The sequence below is a fragment of the Betta splendens genome, chromosome 14, assembly GCF_900634795.4.
Source record: "Betta splendens chromosome 14, fBetSpl5.4, whole genome shotgun sequence".
NCBI classification, from domain to species: Eukaryota; Metazoa; Chordata; class Actinopteri; order Anabantiformes; family Osphronemidae; genus Betta; species Betta splendens.
The window spans coordinates 2,385,850-2,408,838 of NC_040894.2; the positions used below are offsets into that span (position 1 = coordinate 2,385,850).

Consider the following 22,989-nt stretch of genomic DNA (forward strand, 5'->3'; position numbering starts at 1 on the left):
CCTTATAATAGCACAAATGTATAATAAAAGTCAAATTTGTTCTTCTTTGTTGTTTACTGACTGTCTTAACTTGTATTTTACCCACAGTACAAGGGGGGGCATTACTTTTTCACCTGAAAGGAACTTTCAGAAGAAGCAGGAAGTGGATGAAAATGTTGTTTTAGGAAACATTACAGGTGTATTGTTCATGTATTCACTTCTAAAGCTTTACAGTTTGTATTTGTGTTATTTCCTGTTTTAAAGCAACTGTCCTCCCATCTGTTAAAGTTTGTACAGGTTTCATATACTGATAAAACTCAAGATAGAGCTCCCTCACTAGTTGATGGACAAATTGTAAACAATAGTCGATTTTACAACTGCTGTTTGAATCATCCATTTATACTTTCAATAAATAGAGTGTAAACTCGCATTTCTGTTTGGTGTTTATTAAAGGCAAATTTCTTAAATACTGTATATACATTTCTGAACTTCTTGGCCAGTGACCTTCATACATGACAAGACCTCTCTTTTTGTGATGCAGCACTATTTTTAGTCACAGTCTATATTGTGCCACTAATTGTACAGTACATGTTATTATATGTTTTAAGTTTATTAGAAGTTTGCACATCTTTATGTGGTGGTTTTACTGACTTTTACAGACCTAATGTGTTCCTTTTTGGGGGTTTCATACTAGTTTGACTGAACTCAAATAAATCCATGGTTTTGTTTATGAATTCATGATTGACATTTGAACTAGTACTAACTGTGTTCATATGTTACTTTAGTTACTTAATTACTAACATCAAGGACGTTAAACAAACACATTACCATCACACACACACACACACACACACACACACACACACACACACACACACACACACACACACACACACACACACACACACACACACACACACACACACACACACACACACACACACAGTTTTTACCTACACTTGAATAATGGCTGTTTATAACTATGGGAGGAACGTTGCTTTACGCCCGCAGCGAGCCTTGAACTACTGCCCTCACAGAGTTCGGGTTCGAGCGGAGGAACACGTGCCGCTACGGCACCAGAGCACGCGGCACAAGTGTGACCACGTTGCGCTACTAAAATACTGTTCACACAAAGCTTTCACGTCTCCTTGGCCGCAACCGCTGAACACGTTACAGTAAAAGGTAGAGGGAAGATCATAAATGCACGACCCAACATAGGAAGTAAAAGTCAATAATCATTCATTAAATACATAAACTCACTGCTACTGTAGGATAAGTAATTAACACAAACAATAAGCAAACATAAGTTCTATGCATGTTTAGAAAACAAAACAAAACTCAAAAACACTGCTCAGCAGATGAAGAATTAACCACACTATCTAAATTAATAGCTCCGTCTTTAGGGGCCACGTGAACTCCTCAACAAAGAACACAAGGCAGGACTCAGGCAGAACTAGGCGGTCGCCTATGGCGCCACCTGCTGGAGAGGCGGTGCCGCTCCAAGACCAAGAAAAAAACGTGCGTAAACGAGGGAGATGGAGAGTAGAGGGCAGACATCCAGCCATGTTTATAGAACATAATAGAACCTGTTCAACTAATGAATATTCTGATATCTGAATATTTAGGTGCAACACAAATGCAAATGAGAACATACACTTTACATAAATACATGTGCAGTTACTAACATTATTAAAATGTTTCACATTTGTTACACGTCTGTGAGATAAAAGATGTTCATGACACTTTCTAACTGTTACGGTAAATTATTTTTGAATAAAACGTTTGGCTATACGGTAAACAAAGGTCAAAGAATTTAATTTTTTAATGTTTTATTTAATGTGGTTTATGTCAATGCATCCTAAATTCATTTGTTCTGCAAAGACAATAGCTCAACACAAGAGTACAGTTGAATCATCCAGTTTTAACCCCGTGCAACATGTATCTTTTAAAGACTACTGCAACATTGTGGGCAAGACAATAACCACTTCCTTTATATATAAAAAAAACAGTCTACTGTCAGTGACAGAGGTCACTGATAAAGACAAGAAGGCGTAACTGAACAGTAATTGTGAATCTGGTGAGTCACATCTTTTTTTTGTAATTAATTCGTTTTCAGACAATTTTTATAATAAGGGCAGACTAAGTATTTATATGAATCTATTTCATATAGTTATATACATTCACATAACCTTTTTGTATTACAGTATCTCAGGCAAACAATGACTTCCATCTATGTGATTATCATTCTGGCTACAACAGCTCTGGCAAAAGGTACCTAATACATGTTTAAAATTCTTAAATATAAAAAACTCTGTCACGTACAAGTATCAAGTTCAAGTGCAAACTAATAGGACAACTGGCTGTTATGTATAAAAAAATCAAAAAATGTTATTTTCCAGCTGTTCTGCTAAATTGTATGTTTTTCTTATATATTACATTAAGCATTGAATTGTTGTTTTCAGCATCTACTGAATGCGTGTTCTCTGACGCTAAGGAAGGACGCCTGTATACTGCAGCAGAAGGGCAGACACTGTGTTTTTCTCTAGCAAATACAGCAAATGCCACTAATACAGAGATAACAGTGAAGAAAGATGACCAATATCTGATTTTTAAAGTCAAAAACCGCTTGGTCACTCTGAAAGGGGAGTATGCACAATCACACAGCCAGGTTGTGCCCAAAATCACCAACAGTGGAGCCATCAACCTCGGTAAAGCAACAAAGAGCCACTCTGGAAAATACACGTTGGAAATATTCCTATCCAATGGAACTTTGCAGAACAAAGTCACTGTTCACCTAAATGTACAAGGTAGGTAAAAATCAAATACTGTACATATCATTAATTCAGATCAATTCAGTTACACAACTGTAAGAAAATAAGTGTATATACATATTCTATCATGTAAATAAATACTGAGCTTTAGTTTGTTGGTCTACATGGTCGATCATTTAGAGACAAAAAGTAAAACTGGCTGAATTTATGAAGATATTCTGTAAGTTTCCTTTCCCCCCCATACTAACTAGATTTAAAACAATAATTCCATTTATCAGATTTACCAGATTATTCTTTCTTAGTCTGAGGAATATGATGGAATAATCCATAATCTAAATTAAACTAGAAACTGAAACTGTTATTTACTGGCGGTAATTTGCAGAACTTTTTTTATTTAAATTTGAGGTTGAATTTATAAAGGTGTTCATTGTCCTCCAGCTCCAGTGTCAAAACCAGAGGTGTCGCAGACGTGTTTGCCACCAGAACAGTCTGTCGTCTGCTGCTCCACTGAGGGAGACGGAGTAGAGTTCATTTGGAGTTTGGACGACAACATATTGATACAGACCAGAGCTGAGAGCACAAATAAACCGACATCTGAGGTTTCCAATGTCACCATCAGCTTACACGGCCAGCTCACTGGAAACTTAGCATGTATTACTCAGAACGACATCAGCTCAGAACAAACTGTGATCCAGCTCAGGAGCTGTAAAGGTAAACTTATCTGATCACTTTAATTGAAGTGCATGTCTATTACAATAATTTTCTATAATAAAAACTAAAAAATGTGAGAGAAAAATCTTGATATTTTCCATATTTACTGTGTGTTACTGTATTCTGTAGGTTCCATTCACTCTCCTTTTGTGACTGTAACTGTCGCTGTGATAGCCAGCGTATGTGCTTTGCTTCTGCTTTTGGCTCTGTTTCTTTATGTAAGACACTTACATAAGACTCCAAGACCTGTGGCTGATGAAGGTAAGACAAACACATTCTTTTCATTTTGCCGTTTGATTTTGTTAAATCTTAATGTAAAAGATATACAGTATATTTAACAGTTTACTCTGAAGACAGGTTTGCAGATGCAATGATGTTACATTACTAATCTGTGGTACAAATAAAAAAAACATTATTTTTGATAGATTCTTTGTCTGTCGTTATCTTTGTCAGATAATGGTGAAAATGAAATAGTCTACTCTAATGTTAGAGTGAAGCCTGCGAAGGAAGGAAGACCCAACACAAAGTAGCAATGTGCAGAAGAAACATATTGCTCATAATAGATTTAATCTAATAGAACATTTGTAACTGAACTGTGTTAACATTAACCAGAGTCAGAAATATATCAGAATACCCCAAAAGTGAATCTTGCAAGTGCTGGGACCTTTAAAAAGGAAGCGTTAGGAATCTTAGCTTATACCATCAGTTACACTGTTCATGTATTTACTTCTAAAGCTTTACAGTGTGTTATTTCCTGTTTTGAAGGAAATGTCATGTTCTGTACTTTTATCCTAACTTTGCTTTGAAGTTACTATTAAGTAAAATTGTAAACACAATAGCCTATTTTAAAATTGCTGTTTCAATAAACTGTAAACACACATTGCTGTTTAATGTTTATAAAAGACGAACACAGGACTCAGGTCTGATGCAATGTTATCTTAAGTCTATACACAAGACAGCCATTGCGCCAACAGTCTATATTGTGCTTGTAACCGTACTGTACATGTGATTTTAAGTTTTAAGGTAATTATAAGTTTCTACATCTCTGTGTGGTGGAATTACTGGCTTTAACAGACTCAAGGAGCCTTTTTAGAATTTTATACAACTCAGTTAAGCTGTGTAAAGTTTAAAAAGGCAAAAGGTTTAAAAGGCAGTTCAAGCAAATGTCAAACATGAATTGATTGGTAAACTGAAAGCAGATTGATTTCAGTCTTCATTGTTTTGATACATTAGTTTAGCACCGACTGACCACATCTCACTTTCTGTCTTTCTTGGTCACTGATGTTTGCTTTGATCTTGCATTCTATTTTGCAGAGAAACCAAAATGCTTGCGTGCCCAGTGGCAGCAACATGGAAAGGTTAAAATTGCTGTGGTTTTTACATAGTACACTAACAGATTAGTACACATTACGTATTTTTAGTTGTATAAGTGGTGAATACAAAATGCATACAGGAGCTTAACAGCCAGTGTTGCCAGATGGGAACCAAAGAAATATGGTACCGTCGCTTTAAAATGATCATATTTTGACCTAAACTATTACAATACTATATATGAAGTAAAAGCAACTTCATAAATCAGTGCATTTAATAACAAACATATATTTTGTGCCCATAACCTACGGAAATCACACAGGTTTTGTTATTGTCCGTGTTTTCTTTTGCACTGCAATGTCTGACACACCTTGAACACCGCAGCAGCGGCAAAAGGATTCGGTCTCATTCAACAGGTTGAATCCGTCCCTAAAGCGTAGCGTCCAACTCACAGACAGGCCGATAAAGCTGCTTGCTTTGCTCACTGCACCACCGAAGTCTTTTCTTTTACTAGTTTACTTTGGTTCCAAACTCGCGTTTTCTTATTTTCGCTCATGTCACGATGCTATGAACGGCGCAACTGTGCAAACAAAGACGAGCAGATCATCGAACCAATCAGCAGCGCTTCTGACGTGATTGACAGAGGGGAAGAGCCAATCAGCTACACGCGTTTACCGTTTCTAGTGATGTGCGCGTCAATCAAAACGAAATCAAGACAAACACATGCAGGAGTGTCATGACTATCGTATATTGGCTCTACGATATCCTAGACCGTGCAGACCACAAAACTATCGTATAAATACGATAGTTTTTTTTATATAAATACGATAGTTTTCGTACATCTGGCAACATTGCTGGGTTTGAGGGTGGGAGTGATGTAGAACACGGTAGGTGGCGGTAGTGCAACTTTAAGCATGAAAGCCGCCCTAAAACACTAACAAAGAAGAAAAAGTACACCACCGAAGAAGATAAAGACTGGGCGGGACCCTGTGAGATCTGGTGTCTTTGTTCCGCCATCGTAGAGACCATAGCCAGAGCAGAGAGCTGCTTTAGCAACCAGGATCAAAATGGATCAGTACAAACTCGAAATAAAAGAAGAGGAGGTGGACGTTCATCTAGACCAAAATGAGAGCGATACGGAGCAGCAGGACCCGAGTTTAGCTGAGCGGAACCGTGGCATTAGCAGAATAAAGATGGAGCAGCAGGACCCGAGTTTAGCTGAGCGGAACCGTGCCATTAGCGGATTAAAGATGGAGCAGCAGGACCGGTCCATTAGCAGAATAAAAATGGAGCAACAGGACCCGAGTTTAACCGAACAGGTCCGGTCCATTAGCGTTATAAAGGAAGAACAGCATGACCCGAGTTTAACCGAACAGGACCCGAATTTAACCGAGCATGACCGGTGCATTAGCGGAATAAAGGAGGAAGAGCAGGACTCGAGATTAGGCGAGCAGGACCGGTCCATTAGCGGAATAAAGCAGGAGCAGCAGGACCCCGACCACGCCGATCAACAGGTCGGTGCTGATTCACCGCTAAAAGCTGATCATAGCGACACTAATGCAAATATGTGGATGTTCTGTGACAGAACAGCGGAAATCTAAACATCATTACAGCTCAGTCACGTAGTGTACTTAATTCTGTGCAGGATAAAAGCATCATGTAAAAAATGGAAACTGATCATGTGTGTGTTAGACTGAGATATAGTTGTTGTCATTGCACAAATGTAGATTTGAAAATAAAAAGTGACAAAATACTCAATACCACTGAACAAGATATAAATAAATGTTAGTAAGTATAAAATTTGTTGTTACAATAATGTTGTGTATGTTGTTGTTCCACTAGAAAAGGCAGCCGGTTAAATCGGGGTGTTTTGTTTGCATTGATTAGTTCTGTTGTACTGTTTAAGACTGGTCCTAAGTCTCAATGCCCTGAAAGGGCACGACCTTGAACATGCCGTGTTCTGCCTGCGTGCAGAACCTAACATGCTGCTGCTGTAATGACACGGTGTGAAGTGTAGAGATCTTTGGAGGTAATGACCCTCCTTGTGCTCTGTGCAGGAGAGGACTTTAATTTATCAGTCTGCCCGTTAGTGTTGTTTTGATGCCGGAGCTGGTAAAGCACAGCACAGCAGAGCATAACTGCACTTCCACTGGCTACATGGTGGCATTGAAGGCGTAGCGAGAATGTCTGCTGTCCATCTGTTAGTGAACAGGAAGTGAGGCAGGACAGGACATTTCATTATAACTAGCATCCAAAGCAACTGGTCAGTACATGTTGAGACTGATGCTGCTGGTCTTTCTCTGACTGTGGTACAATTGTGGGCGGCTTCAGGCTTGATGAGACGATTTAGTATCAGCTTTACTGCCATGAGTGCAGCAAAACGTGAGAGGAACGGGTTCAGTTGCTCTGTGTTGCTGGGTTTATAGTGATTTACACTCATGTTTTCACTGTTCGTTATCTGTTGGTCTCTCTTCATAGGAGTTTTTGCAGGAATCATTAGTTTGGTTATGTGATCTGATGAACCAAGATGAGGTAACAGTTAGGGCCGTATCTAACGATTATTTTGGTAATCAATCGTCCAATTATTTTTTCCATTAATGGGCGAATCAGATAAAAAAAATGTTTCGCTAATTATCAGAATCAGAAAGAGCTTTATTGCTTTATTGAGGCCGACCAAGATGTTTACAAGCCAGTCCAACAGTAGATTGGACCCGGGAAGGGAGGGGTGGGGGAGAAGGCACAGAATAATACACAGCCAATTCTAATAGTATTTTAGCGATCCATGACTAATATGTCCAGATCAATAGTCCAATCGGTCAGAACTCAGGGCTTCATGGCCTCTTGTGGGTCCAGTGGGTCCCCGCGACATCTCATCCTGTCAGAGAAGGCTGTCACCATATTCACCAAGTGTTCAGTCTGTCTGCAGATGTTATGCCTCAGTCTCTTCCTCTGAACGGGCTTGCTTTGCCTTTGTTGTATACTTCTCCCACATGCTACATTCAATGTAGTATGCTAAGGTCTCCCTCTGCTGTTTTAGGTGGGTGATTTGCTGACATCAACAGTGTGTATTGCATTTAAGCGATACTTCAGAGTCAAAATACTACAGTGATTCAGCTTCAGACTCAAATGACTTGCTTCCACAAATTCCACCATACGGAAGAGAAGTTGTTTTATTTGTAACATTTCATCAGTAACACTCACTAATTTTATACACATAATATCACATCTCACAAGTGTCCCCTACATTATGACATTAAATGCATCCCAATAACCCTTGTGGTTACAGAGATATACTCATTTTAATATAATTATATCATAAACTTGAAAATATGATCTAAAATGTTGGGTGATTTTCATCATTCACTCAATCAGTGCATTTCCCTTGCCAGAGTGTTATGTTACTGGTTAGGATGCTTTCTATTGCACTGTCTCCTAATACTTTCCTTTTCTGTATCTAACACTTTAGGAACACAAAGGAAGAAGAGCTTCAAGGCTGTGTCTCTGTCAGCAATGTAGCCAGGCCCTCGCCGAAATATCGGAGCTAAAGAATCATCAAAAGGTTCACTCTGGAGAGAAACCATATGGCTGTGACCAGTGTGGCAAAACTTTCTCTGCAAAACATAACTTAGGGACCCATCATCAAATTTATACTGGAGAAGAACCACACACCTGCATCCAATGTGGTGTAGCTTTCTACAGGTCAAAGGATTTAAGAATCTACTGTTGTGGTCGCACTGGAGAGAAACGTCACTCCTGTGAACAGTGTGGAAAAGCGTTCTCTCGCCTCAGCGATTTACTGGTACACCAACGCGTTCACACCGGAGAGAAACCGTACTCATGTGAACATTGTGGGAAAGCTTTCTCTCACAGCAGTAGTTTACATGCACACCAACGGTTTCACACTGGAGAGAAGCCCCATTCATGTGAACAGTGTGGAAAAGTGTTCACTCGGCGCACAAATTTACAGGCACACAAACTTGTTCACACTGGAGAGAAACCTCATTCATGTGAACAATGTGGAAAAACATTTTTTCAGCTCAGTCAGTTACGGGCACACAAACGTCTTCACACTGGAGAGAAACGCCATTCATGTGAACAGTGTGGAAAAGCGTTTTTTTACAGCAGTACATTACTTGCACACAAACGTGTTCACACTGGAGAGAAACCTCACTCATGTGAACAGTGTGGAAAAGCTTTCTCTCAAAAAAGTAGTTTACGGGCACACCAACGTGTTCACACTGGAGAGAAACCTCACTCATGTGAACAGTGTGGAAGAGTGTTCAGTCGGCGCACAGATTTACAGGCACACAAACTTGTTCACACTGGAGAGAAACCTCATTCATGTGAACAATGTGGAAAAACATTTTTTCAGCTCAGTCAGTTACGGGCACACAAACGTGTTCACACTGGAGAGAAACGCCATTCATGTGAACAGTGTGGAAAAGCGTTTTTTAAAAGCAGTACATTACTTGCACACAAACGTGTTCACACTGGAGAGAAACCTCACTCATGTGAAGAGTGTGGAAAAGCTTTCTCTCAAAAAAAGGGTTTACGGGCACACCAACAAGTTCACACTGGAGAGAAACCTCACTCATGTGAAGAGTGTGGAAAAGCATTCTCGAGGAGCAGTAATTTACTGAAACATCAACGTATTCACACTGGAAAGAAATCTCACTCATGTCAACAGTGTGGAAAAGCATTCTTTGAGCTCAGCGAGTTACAGGAACACCAACGTATTCACACTGGAGAAAAGCCTCATTCCTGTGAACAGTGTGGAAAAGCATTTTATCAGCTCAGTCAGTTACAGGCACACAAACGTATTCATGCTGGAGAAAAACCTCATTCATGTGAACAGTGTGGGAAAGTGTTTTCTCACAGCAGTAGATTACTCGCACACAAACGTGTTCACACTGGAGAAAAGCCTTACTCATGTGAACAGTGTGGAAAAGCTTTCTCTGAAAAAAGTAGTTTACGGGCACACCAGCGTGTTCACACTGGAGAGAAACCCTACTCATGTGAACTGTGTGGAAAAGTGTTCTCTTGGCTCAGTAACTTTTATGTACACCAACGTATTCACACTGGAGAGAAACCTTACTCATGTGAACAGTGCGGAAAAGCCTTCTCTCAAAGAAGAAGTTTACGAGCACACCAATGTGTTCACACTGGAGAGACAATTGTCTAACTAAATGAAACCATATGGTCCTAGGATGTTGTGTGACTTTGAAAATTGTTTTTTTCTTATTCTATGCAGTCAGTGTATAGTGTATGACTTCTTATGTTCAGCACTGAACTTACTCATGCAAACAATCAAGTTTGTCGTACACCAGGTTTAGGTGTCTGACATTCTGTTTGACTGACTAATAGTTTGATGACCTGTCTCTGCCTGGTACACCCTGGACGTAGCTTCCAAACCCAAGAACGTGAAGCTGTGTGTCTCTTTGTCTGCTGAGACCACCCCACCAGTTACATGTGTACTTGAACTAGACCTTCCATTGTCAGGGTGCATGGATACAGCTTTAAGACATACCTCTGTTACTGGTCACCGCTCCTCTCGAGGCAATATAGCCTATAGTAAGCTCAGTGATTGTTTGATCCCCACCTTGTCAGAGTGCAAACGGTCCTGGGGGAAACAATCTGGGAGAGTGTGTGTGCGGGGTACTTACTAGGTTAGCTAGCTAGCTGGCTGGTGCTGCGCTTTCGCCGTGCTCCCCCTTCACCGGGTGCAGGTCGGCGGTGAGATCGATCCTCCGCGTTGGGTTCCGTGTTGCACGGATCGCCGCGTTTGGCTCGTGATCCGTGAGGTTTGCTTCTCCAGCAGCCTGCGTGAGCACAGCAGCGCTTGGGTTCCCCATTGTGATCCCTGCAGCACAGTGCATAAAGAAACACATTCATTATTGCCCCTTCATTTTTATGAGCCTCCAGCGTCTTGGCACTGTTGGACACATCCCCCTTCATTTCGTAGCGAAGCCCAATATTATAGAAGAAAGCGTACAAGGGTGGCGGGTGGTGGGAGAGAGTGTGGTGCCAACATTATTCGCTGTTTCTCACTGTGTTTTGAAAAAAAGCTTGTTAGCTACGTGTCTCTGTAGCAGATTGTCCGTGCCACAGCTTTGGGTAGCTGGGCCCTGCTTGTCTGGCTCTGCTGCAGGCAATGTGGCTGCTTCACCTTGCATGTTTGCTCTCAGCGCACCGAATGAAAGACGTACAGGAAGCAGCCTGTAGCGTGACATTTCTATTTTCATAGTTCTATTCTGTGATTCGTCAGGAGCCGTATTCTGTATGGTGTTGTCTGCAGGAAACGGGCGAGATCAGCGACGTTTTTAATGTCTACTGACTGACTGTGGGAGTGTGCTGGTACTGATGTCCCACACCTCTGATTGATTGACCCGTTTTAATAGAGTCACCACAGTGCACAGCTGTTGCATTGTTTGGTTCCTGTCTGCACACACACGTCTGTACAGGGTTTTTTGAATGGGAGGGTTACAGTTTTTACTTTGTGTGAAAAGTCAGCGGGATGAGGGGAAAACAGACATCTCTGCTGCCATGCTGCACCTGCTATGGCTCTGTGGTTCTGTTCCGGTAGTGCTGCCTGCGGCATTTTGTGCTTGGACGCAAACCGGTTTGTTACATCATGTATCTCCCTCATCAGTGTCCTGTAGTTGCTTTTGTGTGTCTACTGGGAATACATATTTGGTGCTGTGTAGTGGAGCTGGTTGCATCTCTCCCGCTGGACAGATTAATGCTGCCAGTTGCTGTTGATCTGGGCCCTCGTGCTGATGGCAGCTACTGACAGTCCTGCCACGGCTTCTATGGTGATGTCCCTGTTTGTGTGGTCGGCAGTGCTTGCGGGTGTTCGACCCACTCCTGGACTTTCCCTGGCTTCAGACGGGATTCTCGTATGAACAAAACCGCTGATAAATGGAATTGATCTCTGCTGACTTGCCCTGCATCAGGCCTCTCATGGCAGCTTTGGTCGTCCATTCCTCACATGAGCAGAGGAGTCGGACTGCAGCGCCACAGCAGTGCAAGGTCCTTCTGTACATTTTTTGGCACGCTACTCCTACACACTTTCAAGTACAGATACGGTTCAAATATAAAACTGTTCCGCTACTTCTGTACCAAGTACAATAAAATAAATAATAATAAATAAATATAATATTAATATTACTTTTTTGCCACACTAAAATTATGGAGATATCGTGTTGGAGACCAACAGAGCTTCATATTATATAGATATATACTTTTAATATATCTAACCACTTTGAGCTATTTGTTTTAATGTTTCAGCATTTCTAGAGTATTAAATTAAACATTACAGCAATCAACATTATATGCAGATTTTCAGCTCAGTGCATTGTGGGTAATGCACTAACAAAGTGTAAGTGAAGGAGTTATTCTTGCAGTGATTGATGAATGAGTTTACATTTTGTAATGGAAAAGTAATATTTGTGAAGGTGTTTTCTATTGTGACAGAACAAAACATTGCATTCAGCATAAAATGATCAAATCTATGAACTCGCTGTTTTGTATGTAACCCTTTTCACTGATTTGTGAATGATCATAAAACTGTTTGTGCAGATAAAAAATATATTATTTTAACTTCTTAGCAACAATCCAGATATAAAGGGGGGCACAGAGATAGAGATTTCATAATTAAACTCTTGCAGGGCAACTGCACTGTAAATGCACTGTTTCTGCGTACTTCTCTTCTTGCAAGAATAAACCATAGAAAGACAACTTTGATTGACTCTTGCATTGATTCATCAGTTCCCAACATTTTTGCCTCTACAATCTAGTGTCAGAAGTGGGATCCGCTGGTGGTCATCGGAGGAGCTTGCTGACAGTGGAAGACGTCACGCAGCTCAGCCTCATCCTCCTCTACAAAAACAGAGGGAGACGGGGGCCAAAGGCATAACCTCTGATCTCCTACGATCCTGCAAACTCAAAAACTTAACGACTCACCAGTTTCCCTTTTAGTTTGCGAAAAAAAAAAATTCCCCTCTATGGGAAAGTGTTAATCAGTGAACACTAATTGGACACTGATGTGTACACTATGATATGACACTGACATGGCTGATAGTCAGTGAATACTATAATAAGGTACTTATATGATTGTTGATATCATGAGGGGAAAGTATGGATACGACAGCATCAGTTGTCTCTCTTTATGGACAAAACAATATGGGTTTCCAGAAGGTGGTTCATTTAAAAATGAAGCTAATTGATAATTTGGGTAATAAACTGTGGAAAAGCATGAAATAATGCTGGCAATAATGGAAAAATGAAGCTGAAAGGATGAAAAGAAAGCAACTACAAAAAGAGACTGAAGATAGAACAGACAACAACTCTGTATGAAGCCACCACCGTACTGTCACAGTGCTTTATCACTGTCACTGCACTGAAGCTGGATTCAGATCTGGATTATTCCACGTTCTCCCCTGAACCGCAACTGCCACCACAACCTCACAATAACTGCCTAATAACTGCACTTTTTTCATATTTTCCAGGTTATGATGAAACTGAAATTGTCTTGACAGAAGTTCCAGTGTTAAGAAATGTTAAGAGAAATAGACCAGCATTCATCATAAAGATTTTCTCTGAAAGACACCAACCTCTCTTTAAACCTCCAAAAACACTGCCCAGGGACTTCCTTCCTTCAGATTAACACGATTGAAGATTACTGTTCTTATGACTTGAAATAAATATATCTACTGAAAAATGTAGAAGGTTTTTTTCCCCTCTAAACTAGCTCCTAGTCTGTCAGGAATTCATCAGTGACTAGTTCATAGCCTAGGTGACGTCTGTTGGACACCCACTGCAACAACAATGGAATAATTATGATCACAAGATGGAGCCAAAGTCCTTTTTCTATTACAGCAATGCAACACTGATCTAAAACACAGCATTGCAACTGCAGGCTGACCTACAGTGAACGCTATATTTGATCGTGTTGTGTGTATTTAATGATTTATTCTAAAAAAAGGTTTATATTTTAATAAAACATTTTTGTTCTGTTATTTGTCATATCTGTAGGACTAGATCTTGTAGCCAAATCCACCCTTTTTTCCCAGTGTTGCTTTTTAAATACATCTTTATTGGAATTTTACTGTTACCCGCACGGGTCAAACTTGGCTTAACCAGTACTTTAAAACACGCTCACTGAGCAGGAAAACAGGCTACAATGGCCTACGAACTGAACTGAGAGGGAGGACCGAATGCACGACCCTCAGACAGGACTGAAAATAAATGATTAAATAATTAAAACATACAGACAGAGGACAATACGAACTAAGGACGCTGTGTGTGCAGGACAGGCCAGAAATAAACAATGCAAAACTTACACATAACTCACTGGTTAACTAAAGATCACTGCAGAGCAGGAAACCCAATAAACCATACTAAGAACACAGAACATGCAGACAACAGTAGCTCACACACTCAGTGAACAACACGCAAACCTGGACAGAGGGCACGAAGGCGCGGTAACATGTAACATGTAATGCACCAACAAAGACTGTGCACAATCTGAGTTCTTAAATACAAGACAAGACAGGTGAACCCAATCAAACTAATTACAGGACAGAAACAAGGACACAAAACTAAAAGGGTGAAACCAGGCTGCCCCTGGTGGCGTGGAAGCTGAGTCACAACATTTACAAGAATACACATATGAACACTAATTACTCATTACTCACTAACATCTAATGGCTTTAATCATAATAATAATAAGAAGAAGAACAGCAACATTAATAAGGCCTAAACAGGCTTGAGCAGTTGCATAAAAGTATAGATACTGTGATACTTGTGCACCACGCTACTGGTGTGTGATACTTTTTAGTGATAACTAGCTTTTACACATGCTTGACAATTTTAACAATGCAGACAGCGGTAAACAAAGCTCACAAATGCTGCTCTGTGGTTCTCTCACCTGAAGCACATCTCTGGTGACTGTTTCAGGAAGTGGACAAAATACTCATTATCAGGATATTAGTACTTCACTTGTGTAAGTTTGTGCAGCTTTTTGAAAGACCTTAAGAAATAAATGGCATAAAAACAACAAACCTAAAACACTGACCTTCAAGTTACTGTATTGTTAAAGAAAAACAAACGCTGTAGTGATAATCTCTGTCCACAAGACAGTGCCAAAGTGTTATTTGTTCATTTATATGTACATTAATTTCCCATCAGCTGTACTGGGCACAGCACCTTTTTAATAGCAACATGCAAAAGTCTACTAAGTTTATAACTTGTGTAAAACTGCTGCTCAGGTGCAGAAGGGCTGTGCAGCGCTCTGACGTGCAGCAGGTCCTAGGTTACTGGCTTATTTTCACACATTAGCAGCTGCAAACTAACACCACCACTGTGTGTGGAGGTGTGGTTTTCTTGAATACAGCAGTATATTTTTAGTCCAGTGTTTTTCTACAGTTAACAGGCTGGAAATTGTTGATACATAAAAAATGTCAGCAGCATAGTAACAAGATATTGGCTTGTTAGATATTTTTCTGGTGAATATCAAATAAAAACAGTGTTAGAACCACTACAGGCTTTGTTTTCAGCATAGTTTATTATTTTATATTAAAAATGAGACAAACAGAAAACAAATTACAAACGGGAATCAATTTACTATTGATTAACACGACACAATTAGAAATTCTGCCTTTAGTTTCATTTGTGTTCTGAATTTCTCAGTGATTACAAAATTAAAGTCACCAGTAACTAGTGGCTATGCTACAGCAATACAGAACATGTTATACACTTTAAGTATTATTTATTAGCTTTGTACCGGTATCAGTGAAAAAAATTCCATTATAATAATTATATACTATTTATGAAGAAGATGGCCCGACAGAATTTAATTTGTGCTTCAATCGTTTCCAAGCACAAATTCTTGCTTCCTCAATTCTCTCTACACACTGTACAATGTAAAGACCAGAAATAAACTGAGCTGTTGTCAGTGGAAAATTCACAGGTCGGTCAGTGAGCCACAATGAGGACGTACTTCTAAAAGTAGTGAGTAACGATCTTAACATTCAGTCTTACAGTTCTTAAAATATAAACCTAATATATGTATGTGTATATATATATATATATATATATATATATATATATATATATATATATAACATTGTGTAACTTAAAACATGTAAATCCATGTTTAAGCTTTCTGATTAAACTTACATGTAAAAACATGTAAAACAGCAAATACATTTTTTTAAAAGTTGTATTTCTTTTCAACAGAAAATGTTTTTCTTCTATATGATCATCACAGCTCTGTCTACAGCAGCTCTGACCAAAGGTATTCTTACATTTGCACACAGACCAACATCTCTGAAGATTTACTGATTCAATATTTCAGATACTATACGAAATATAAATGTTGAAGCATTCTAAGTAAACCTTTGTCTGTATTTACAGAGTAGAGCAGGTCAAAAAAACCTGTTTTCATTAAAAAAAAACACACACAATAATCCTTTACTATTATATAAAAGTTTTCTAATGAGTCATTTTGTTTTTTCTATCAGGAGCTCTGAAATGCAAAATTGAAGTGAATGAAACTACTCAGCTCTGCATTGCAAAACTTGATGAGCCACTGACCTTTCAAATACTCACTCACAAGAAAAAAACACATTTGAAAAAGAATAACATTAACATTTTTAGGGTAAACAATGACAAGGTAGAGGATATAAATGAGGACTATAGAAGTCGTATTACACAATTAACAAATACAACTATGACACTTGACGTGGTGAGAACGACAGATTCTGGAAATTACCTGCTGGAAACCTTTAACCATGAAGGTCAATTATCACACACAACCAACTTTCATCTAGAAGTACAAGGTAAATGCATTTACGTGAAATTTAAACAGCAATATAGATTTAAAAAGTTTTATTGTAACACATAGGATGCATTTGAATGAACATTTACACTATCTTCATCAAATATTGATTTGATTTGATTTGAAATGCTTGTGCATGTGTGTATATGTGTGTGTGCGGGGGGCCTTTAAAATTAATGAATATTTTAATTGTCCACAATATAAATAGAAATGGGAGCTGAAATTGTTATTAAAAATGGTAATTTGCAAAGGTGTTTTATAAAGGATTTATAAAGATGTGCATTGTCCTCCAGCTCCAGCTCCAGTCTCAAATCCAAAGGTGTCACAGACGTGTTTGTCACCAGAACAGTCTGTCGTCTGCTGCTCCACTGAGGGTGACGGAGTAGAGTTCATTTGGAGTTTGGACAACAACATATTGATACAGACCAGAGCTGAGAGCACAAATAAACCGACATCTGAGGTTTCCAATGTCACCATCAGCTTACACGGCCAGCTCACTGGAAACTTAGCATGTATCACTCAGAACGACATCAGCTCAGAACAAACTGTGATCCAGCTCAGGAGCTGTAAAGGTAAACTTATCTGATCACATTAAAGTACTACAATAATTTACTATATAAGAAACAACTGTGGGGGACAGAAGACAGTTGGTAGTTTCCATATTTACTGTGTGTTACTGTGTTCTGTAGGTTCCATTCACCCTCCTTCTGTCACTGTGACTGTCGCTGTGATAGTCAGCGTATGCGCTTTGCTTCTGCTTTTGGCTCTGATTCTTTATGTAAGACCTGTGGCTGTAGAAGGTAAGACAAACTCATTCTTCATTCTTTCCAGACAGCATCTATTATCATACACTTTGCATTTTATTTTGCCAAATATTAATGTAAAACATATACAGTATATTAAACATTTTTGAAGATTACTGATTCATGATAACAGTAATCAGCATTAGACTAGTGTCAATAAAACATATTTTTGACATATTTTCTGTTACCTTTTTCAGATAATGCTCAATATGAAATTGTCTACTATACTGTTACAATGACGCCTGCAAAGGAAAGAAGACTGTATGCAAAGTAGCAATGTGCAGGTAATAAATGGCTTCTAAGACGAAACAGCAACAGTCTAACAAATCTAGCCTGTGTACCGTGTGTACTGTGTGTACTGTGTGTACCGTGTGTACTGTGTGTACCGTGTGTACCGTGTGTACTATGTGTACTGTGTGTACCATGGGTACTGTACCTTGTTCTTGCCCTGACTCTGCCTCGCCTGTTCTGTGCTTTCGACCACTGTTTTCCTGATCTCTGCTTTACTGGCATCTCTGCCTCCCTGTGTCCTGACCTGTGCCTGTCTGAGCAGCCTGTGCTCATTAAACTCCACAAACCGACATCCGTGTTGTGCTGTACATTTGGGTTCGTCACCTCGCCCGTTCTGACATAAGAGACAGAACATTTGTAACCCAGTATAAATTGATCGATGAATCGGACAGGGTTCACTTCTCAAAATAATTTTAAAATATTGCTTTTATAATTAAATTTGATAGCCTATGCTTTATTGTGTGCTGAATATTGTGTATTCTCTCTATGTGAATACAAACCTATTAAAATAATTGGCATTAAAATGTATGATTGTATGAGTCAGGACACAATCTGTAGGAGAGGGAACAAAGTAAACATGGAAATAAAGTAGTTCAGACCTTACAGTAGCACAAATGTATAATAAAAGTCAAATTTGTTTTTCTTTGTTGTTTACTGACTGTCTTAACTTGTATTTTACCCACAGTACAAGGGGGGCCATTACTTTTTCACCTGAAAGGAACTTTCAGAAGAAGCAGGAAGTGGATGAAAATGTTGTTTAGGAAACATTACAGGTTTATTGTTCATGTATTCACTGCTAAAGCTTCACAGTTTGTATTTGTGTTATTCCTGTAATTTCCATCTGTTAAAGTTTGTACAGGTTTCATATACTGATAGAACTCAAGATAGAGCTCCCTCATTAGTTGATTGACACATTGTAAAAAATAGTCGATTTTACAACTGCTGCTTGAATCATCCATTTATACTTTTAATAAATAGACTGTAAACTCGCATTGCTGTTTAGTGTTTATAAAAGACAAAAAAAATTCTTAAATACTGTATATCTTTTTCTCAACTTCTTGGCCAGTGACCTTCATACATGACAAGACCTCTCTTTTTGTGATGCAGCACTATTTTTAGTGTCAGTCTATATCGTGCCACTAATTGTGTAGTACATGTTATTATGTTTTAAGTTTATTAGAAGTTTGCACATCTTTATGTGGTGGGTTTACTGGCTTCTACAGACCTGAGGTGTTCCTTTCTGGGGGTTTCATACAGCTTCACACTACTAGTTTTAGAGACTTACTTAAACTTAAATAAATCCATGCTTTTATCCATGAATTCATGATTGACATTTGCACTAGTCCTAACTGTGTTCATACGTTACTTAATTACTAACATTAAGGACATTAAACAAACATATTAACATCACACACACACACACACACACACACACACACACACACACACACACACACACACACACACACACACACACACACACACACACACACACACACACACACACACCCACTTTTTTATCTTCACTTTAGACATTTAATCTAAGGTAAACATGAACAATGTTGATAACTATAACTATTGGAGGAGTGAGGGACATTGCTTTACACTTTACTGCTCTCAGAGTCCGGGTTAAACCCGCTCACACTGAGCGGAGGAACACGTGCCGCTACGGCCCCAGAGCACGCGGCACAGGTGCGACCACGTTGCGCTACTAAAATACTGTTCACACAAACCTTTCACGTCTCCTTGGCCGCAACCGCTGAACATGTTACAGTAAAAGGTAGAGGGAAGATCATAAATGCACGACCCAACATAGGAAGTAAAAGTCAAAAATCATTCATTAAATACATAAACTCACTGCTACTGTAGGATAAGTAATTAACACAAACAATAAGCAAACATAAGTTCTCTGCAGGGCGGCACGGCGGTGCGGTGGGTAGCACCGTCGCCTCACAGCAAGAAGGTTCTGGGTTCGATTCGGCCCTGGTGCCTTTCTGTGTGGAGTTTGCACGTTCTTGCCGTGCTTGCGTGGGTTCTCTCTCTCTCCGGGTTCTCCGGGTTCCTCCCACAGTCCAAAGACGTGCATTAGGTTGATTGGACTCTCTCCATTGCCCGTAGGTGTGGGTGTGTGTGTGAATGGTTGTATGTCTCTGTGTTGCCCTGCGATGGACTGGCGACCTGTCCAGCGTGTACCCTGCCTCTCGCCCATAGTCAGCTGGGTTATGCATGACCCCGCATATGGGAATAAGCGGCTTAGAAAATGGATGGATGTTCTCTGAATGTTTAGAACACAAAACCAAACATCCAGCCATGTATATAGAACTTACAGTAACTGAACCTGTTCAACAAATGAGTATTCAGATATCTGAATATTTGGGTGCAACCCAAATGCAAATGAGAACATACGCTTTACATAAATACATGTGCAGTTACTAAAATTATTAAAATTGTGTTTAATATTGTTTTACATCTGTTACACGTATGTGAGATAAATGTCCATGACCTTTCAAACTGTAATGTTAAATGATTTTAAAAAAAAAATTGGCTTTACGGTAAACAAAGGTCAAAAAATTTTTTTTTTAAAATGTTTTTTATGTGGTTTATGTCAATGCATCCTAAATTCATTTGTTATGCAAAGACAATAGCTCAACACAACCAAGAGTACAGTTGAATCATCCGATTTTAACCCAGTGCAACATGTATCTTTTAAAGACTACTGCAACATTGTGGGCAAGACAAGAACCACTTCCTTTATAAAAAAAAAAAACAGTCTACTGTCAGTGGAACACTGACATAGGTCACTGATAAAGAGTCAACAGTAACTGTGAATCTGGTGAGTTGCATCTTACAATTTTTGTAATTAATTCGTTTTTCAGACAATTTTTATTATGAGGGCAGACTAAGTATTTATATGAATCTATTTCATATAGTTATATACATTCACATAACCTTTTTGTATTACAGTATCTCAGGCAAACAATGACTTCCATCTATGTGATTATCGTTCTGGCTACAACAGCTCTGGCAAAAGGTACCCAATACATGTTTAAAATTCTTAAATTAAAAAAACTCTGTCACGTACAAGTATCAAATTCAAATACAAACAAATAGGACAACTGGCTTATTGTTTTCAGCATCTACTGAATGCGTGTTCTCTGACGCTAAGGAAGGACGCCTGTATACTGCAGCAGAAGGGCAGACACTGTGTTTTTCTCTAGCAAATACAGCAAATGCCACTAATACAGAGATAACAGTGAAGAAAGATGACAAATATCTGATTTTTAAAGTCAAAAACCGCTTGGTCACTCTGAAAGGGGAGTATGCACAATCACACAGCCAGGTTGTGCCCAAAATCACCAACAGTGGAACCATCAACCTCGGTAAAGCAACAAAGAGCCACTCTGGAAAATACACTTTGGAAATATTCCTATCCAATGGAACTTTGCAGAACAAAGTCACTGTTCATCTAAATGTACAAGGTAGGTAAAAATCAAATACTGTACATATCATTAATTCAGATCAATTCAGTTACACAACTGTAAGAAAATAAGTGTATATACATATTCTATCATGTAAATAAATACTGAGCTTTAGTTTGTTGGTCTACATGGTCGATCATTTAGAGACAAAAAGTAAAACTGGCTGAATTTATGAAGATATTCTGTAAGTTGCCTTTCCCCCCATACTAACTAGATTTAAAACAACAATCCCATTTATCAGATTTACCAGATTTTTTTTCTTAGTCTGAGGAACATGATGGAATAATCCATGATCTAAATTAAACTAGAAATTGAAACTGTTATTTACTGGCGGTAATTTGCAGAACTTTTTAAATTAAAATTTGAGGTTGAATTTGTAAAGATATTCATTGTCCTCCAGCTCCAGTGTCAAAACCAGAGGTGTCGCAGACGTGTTTGTCACCAGAACAGTCTGTCGTCTGCTGCTCCACTGAGGGAGACGGAGTAGAGTTCATTTGGAGTTTGGACAACAACATATTGATACAGACCAGAGCTGAGAGCACAAATAAACCAACATCTGAGGTTTCCAATGTCACCATCAGCTTACACGGCCAGCTCACTGGAAACTTAGCATGTATCACTCAGAACGACATCAGCTCAGAACAAACTGTGATCCAGCTCAGGAGCTGTAGAGGTAAACTTACCTAATCACTTTAATTGAAGTGCATGTCTATTACAATAATTTTCTATAATAAAAACTGAAGAATCTTGATATTTTCCATATTTACTGTGTGTTACTGTGTTCTGTAGGTTCCATTCACTCTCCTTTTGTGACTGTGACTGTCGCTGTGGTAGCCAGCGTATGTGCTTTGCTTCTGCTTTTGGCTCTGTTTCTTTATGTAAGACACTTACATAAGACTCCAAGACCTGTGGCTGATGAAGGTAAGACAAACACATTCTTTTCATTTTGCCGTTTGATTTTTTTAAATCTGTCGTTACCTTTTTCAGATAATGGTGAAAATGAAATAGTCTACTCTGATGTTAGAGTGAAGTCTGCTACGGAAAGAAGACCCAACACAAAGTAGCAATGTGCAGAAGAAACATATTGCTCATAATAGATTTAATCTAATAGAATTGTTGTAACTGAACTGTGTTAACATTAACCAGAGTCAGAAATATATCAGAATACCCCAAAAGTGAATCTTGCAAGTGCTGGGACCTTTAAAAAGGAAGCGTTAGGAATCTTAGCTTATACCATCAGTTGCACTGTTCATGTATTTACTTCTAAAGCTTTACAGTGTGTTATTTCCTGTTTTGAAGGAAATTTCATGTTCTGTACTTTTACCCTAACTTTGCTTTGAAGTTACTATTAAGTAAAATTGTAAACAAAATAGCCTCTTTTAAAATTGCTGTTTCAATAAACTGTAAACAAACATTGCTGTTTAATGTTTATAAAAGACGAAGACAAGACTCAGGTCTGATGCAATGTTATCTTAAGTCTATACACAAGACAGCCATTGCGCCAACAGTCTATATTGTGCTTGTAACCGTACTGTACATGTGATTTTAAGTTTTAAGGTAATTATAAGTTTCTACATCTCTGTGTGGTGGAATTACTGGCTTTAACAGACTCAAGGAGCCTTTTTAGAATTTTATACAACTCAGTTAAGCTGTGTAAAGTTTAAAAAGGCAAAAGGTTTAAAAGGCAGTTCAAGCAAATGTCAAACATGAATTGATTGGTAAACTGAAAGCAGATTTATTTCAGTCTTCAGTGTTTTGATACATTAGTTTAGCACCGACTGACCACATCTCACTTTCTGTCTTTC

At 38.9% G+C, this 22,989-nt stretch overlaps 2 protein-coding genes across 4 annotated transcripts; both read left to right on the top strand.

Annotated features, from left to right (window-relative positions):
- The first annotated feature begins 5,712 nt into the window (after positions 1 to 5,712).
- LOC129602922 (zinc finger protein 260-like) lies at positions 5,713 to 12,509 on the top strand. Its single transcript, XM_029173503.3, has 2 exons — positions 5,713 to 6,286; positions 8,239 to 12,509. Exons 1-2 carry the CDS (start codon positions 5,840 to 5,842, stop codon positions 9,952 to 9,954), a joined length of 2,163 nt encoding a protein of 720 aa, XP_029029336.1. The 5' UTR covers positions 5,713 to 5,839; the 3' UTR covers positions 9,955 to 12,509.
- A 3,796-nt stretch (positions 12,510 to 16,305) lies between these two features.
- Positions 16,306 to 22,615, top strand: LOC114869344 (uncharacterized). Of its 3 annotated transcripts, XM_055502068.1 has the most exons (5): positions 16,306 to 16,612; positions 16,905 to 17,183; positions 17,301 to 17,411; positions 17,612 to 17,698; positions 18,391 to 18,814. In XM_055502068.1, the coding sequence occupies exons 1-4, from the start codon at positions 16,504 to 16,506 to the stop codon at positions 17,686 to 17,688; spliced, it is 576 nt and encodes a 191-aa protein (XP_055358043.1). In that variant the 5' UTR covers positions 16,306 to 16,503; the 3' UTR covers positions 17,689 to 17,698; positions 18,391 to 18,814. The 3 variants fall into 3 exon arrangements, 2 of the variants coding, with proteins under 2 accessions (XP_055358043.1, XP_055358042.1); XR_008692458.1 differs by lacking the exons at positions 17,301 to 17,411; positions 17,612 to 17,698; positions 18,391 to 18,814 and adding exons at positions 21,585 to 22,105; positions 22,172 to 22,615; XM_055502067.1 differs by lacking the exons at positions 17,301 to 17,411; positions 17,612 to 17,698; positions 18,391 to 18,814 and adding an exon at positions 21,585 to 22,615.
- The last annotated feature ends 374 nt before the right edge of the window (positions 22,616 to 22,989 follow it).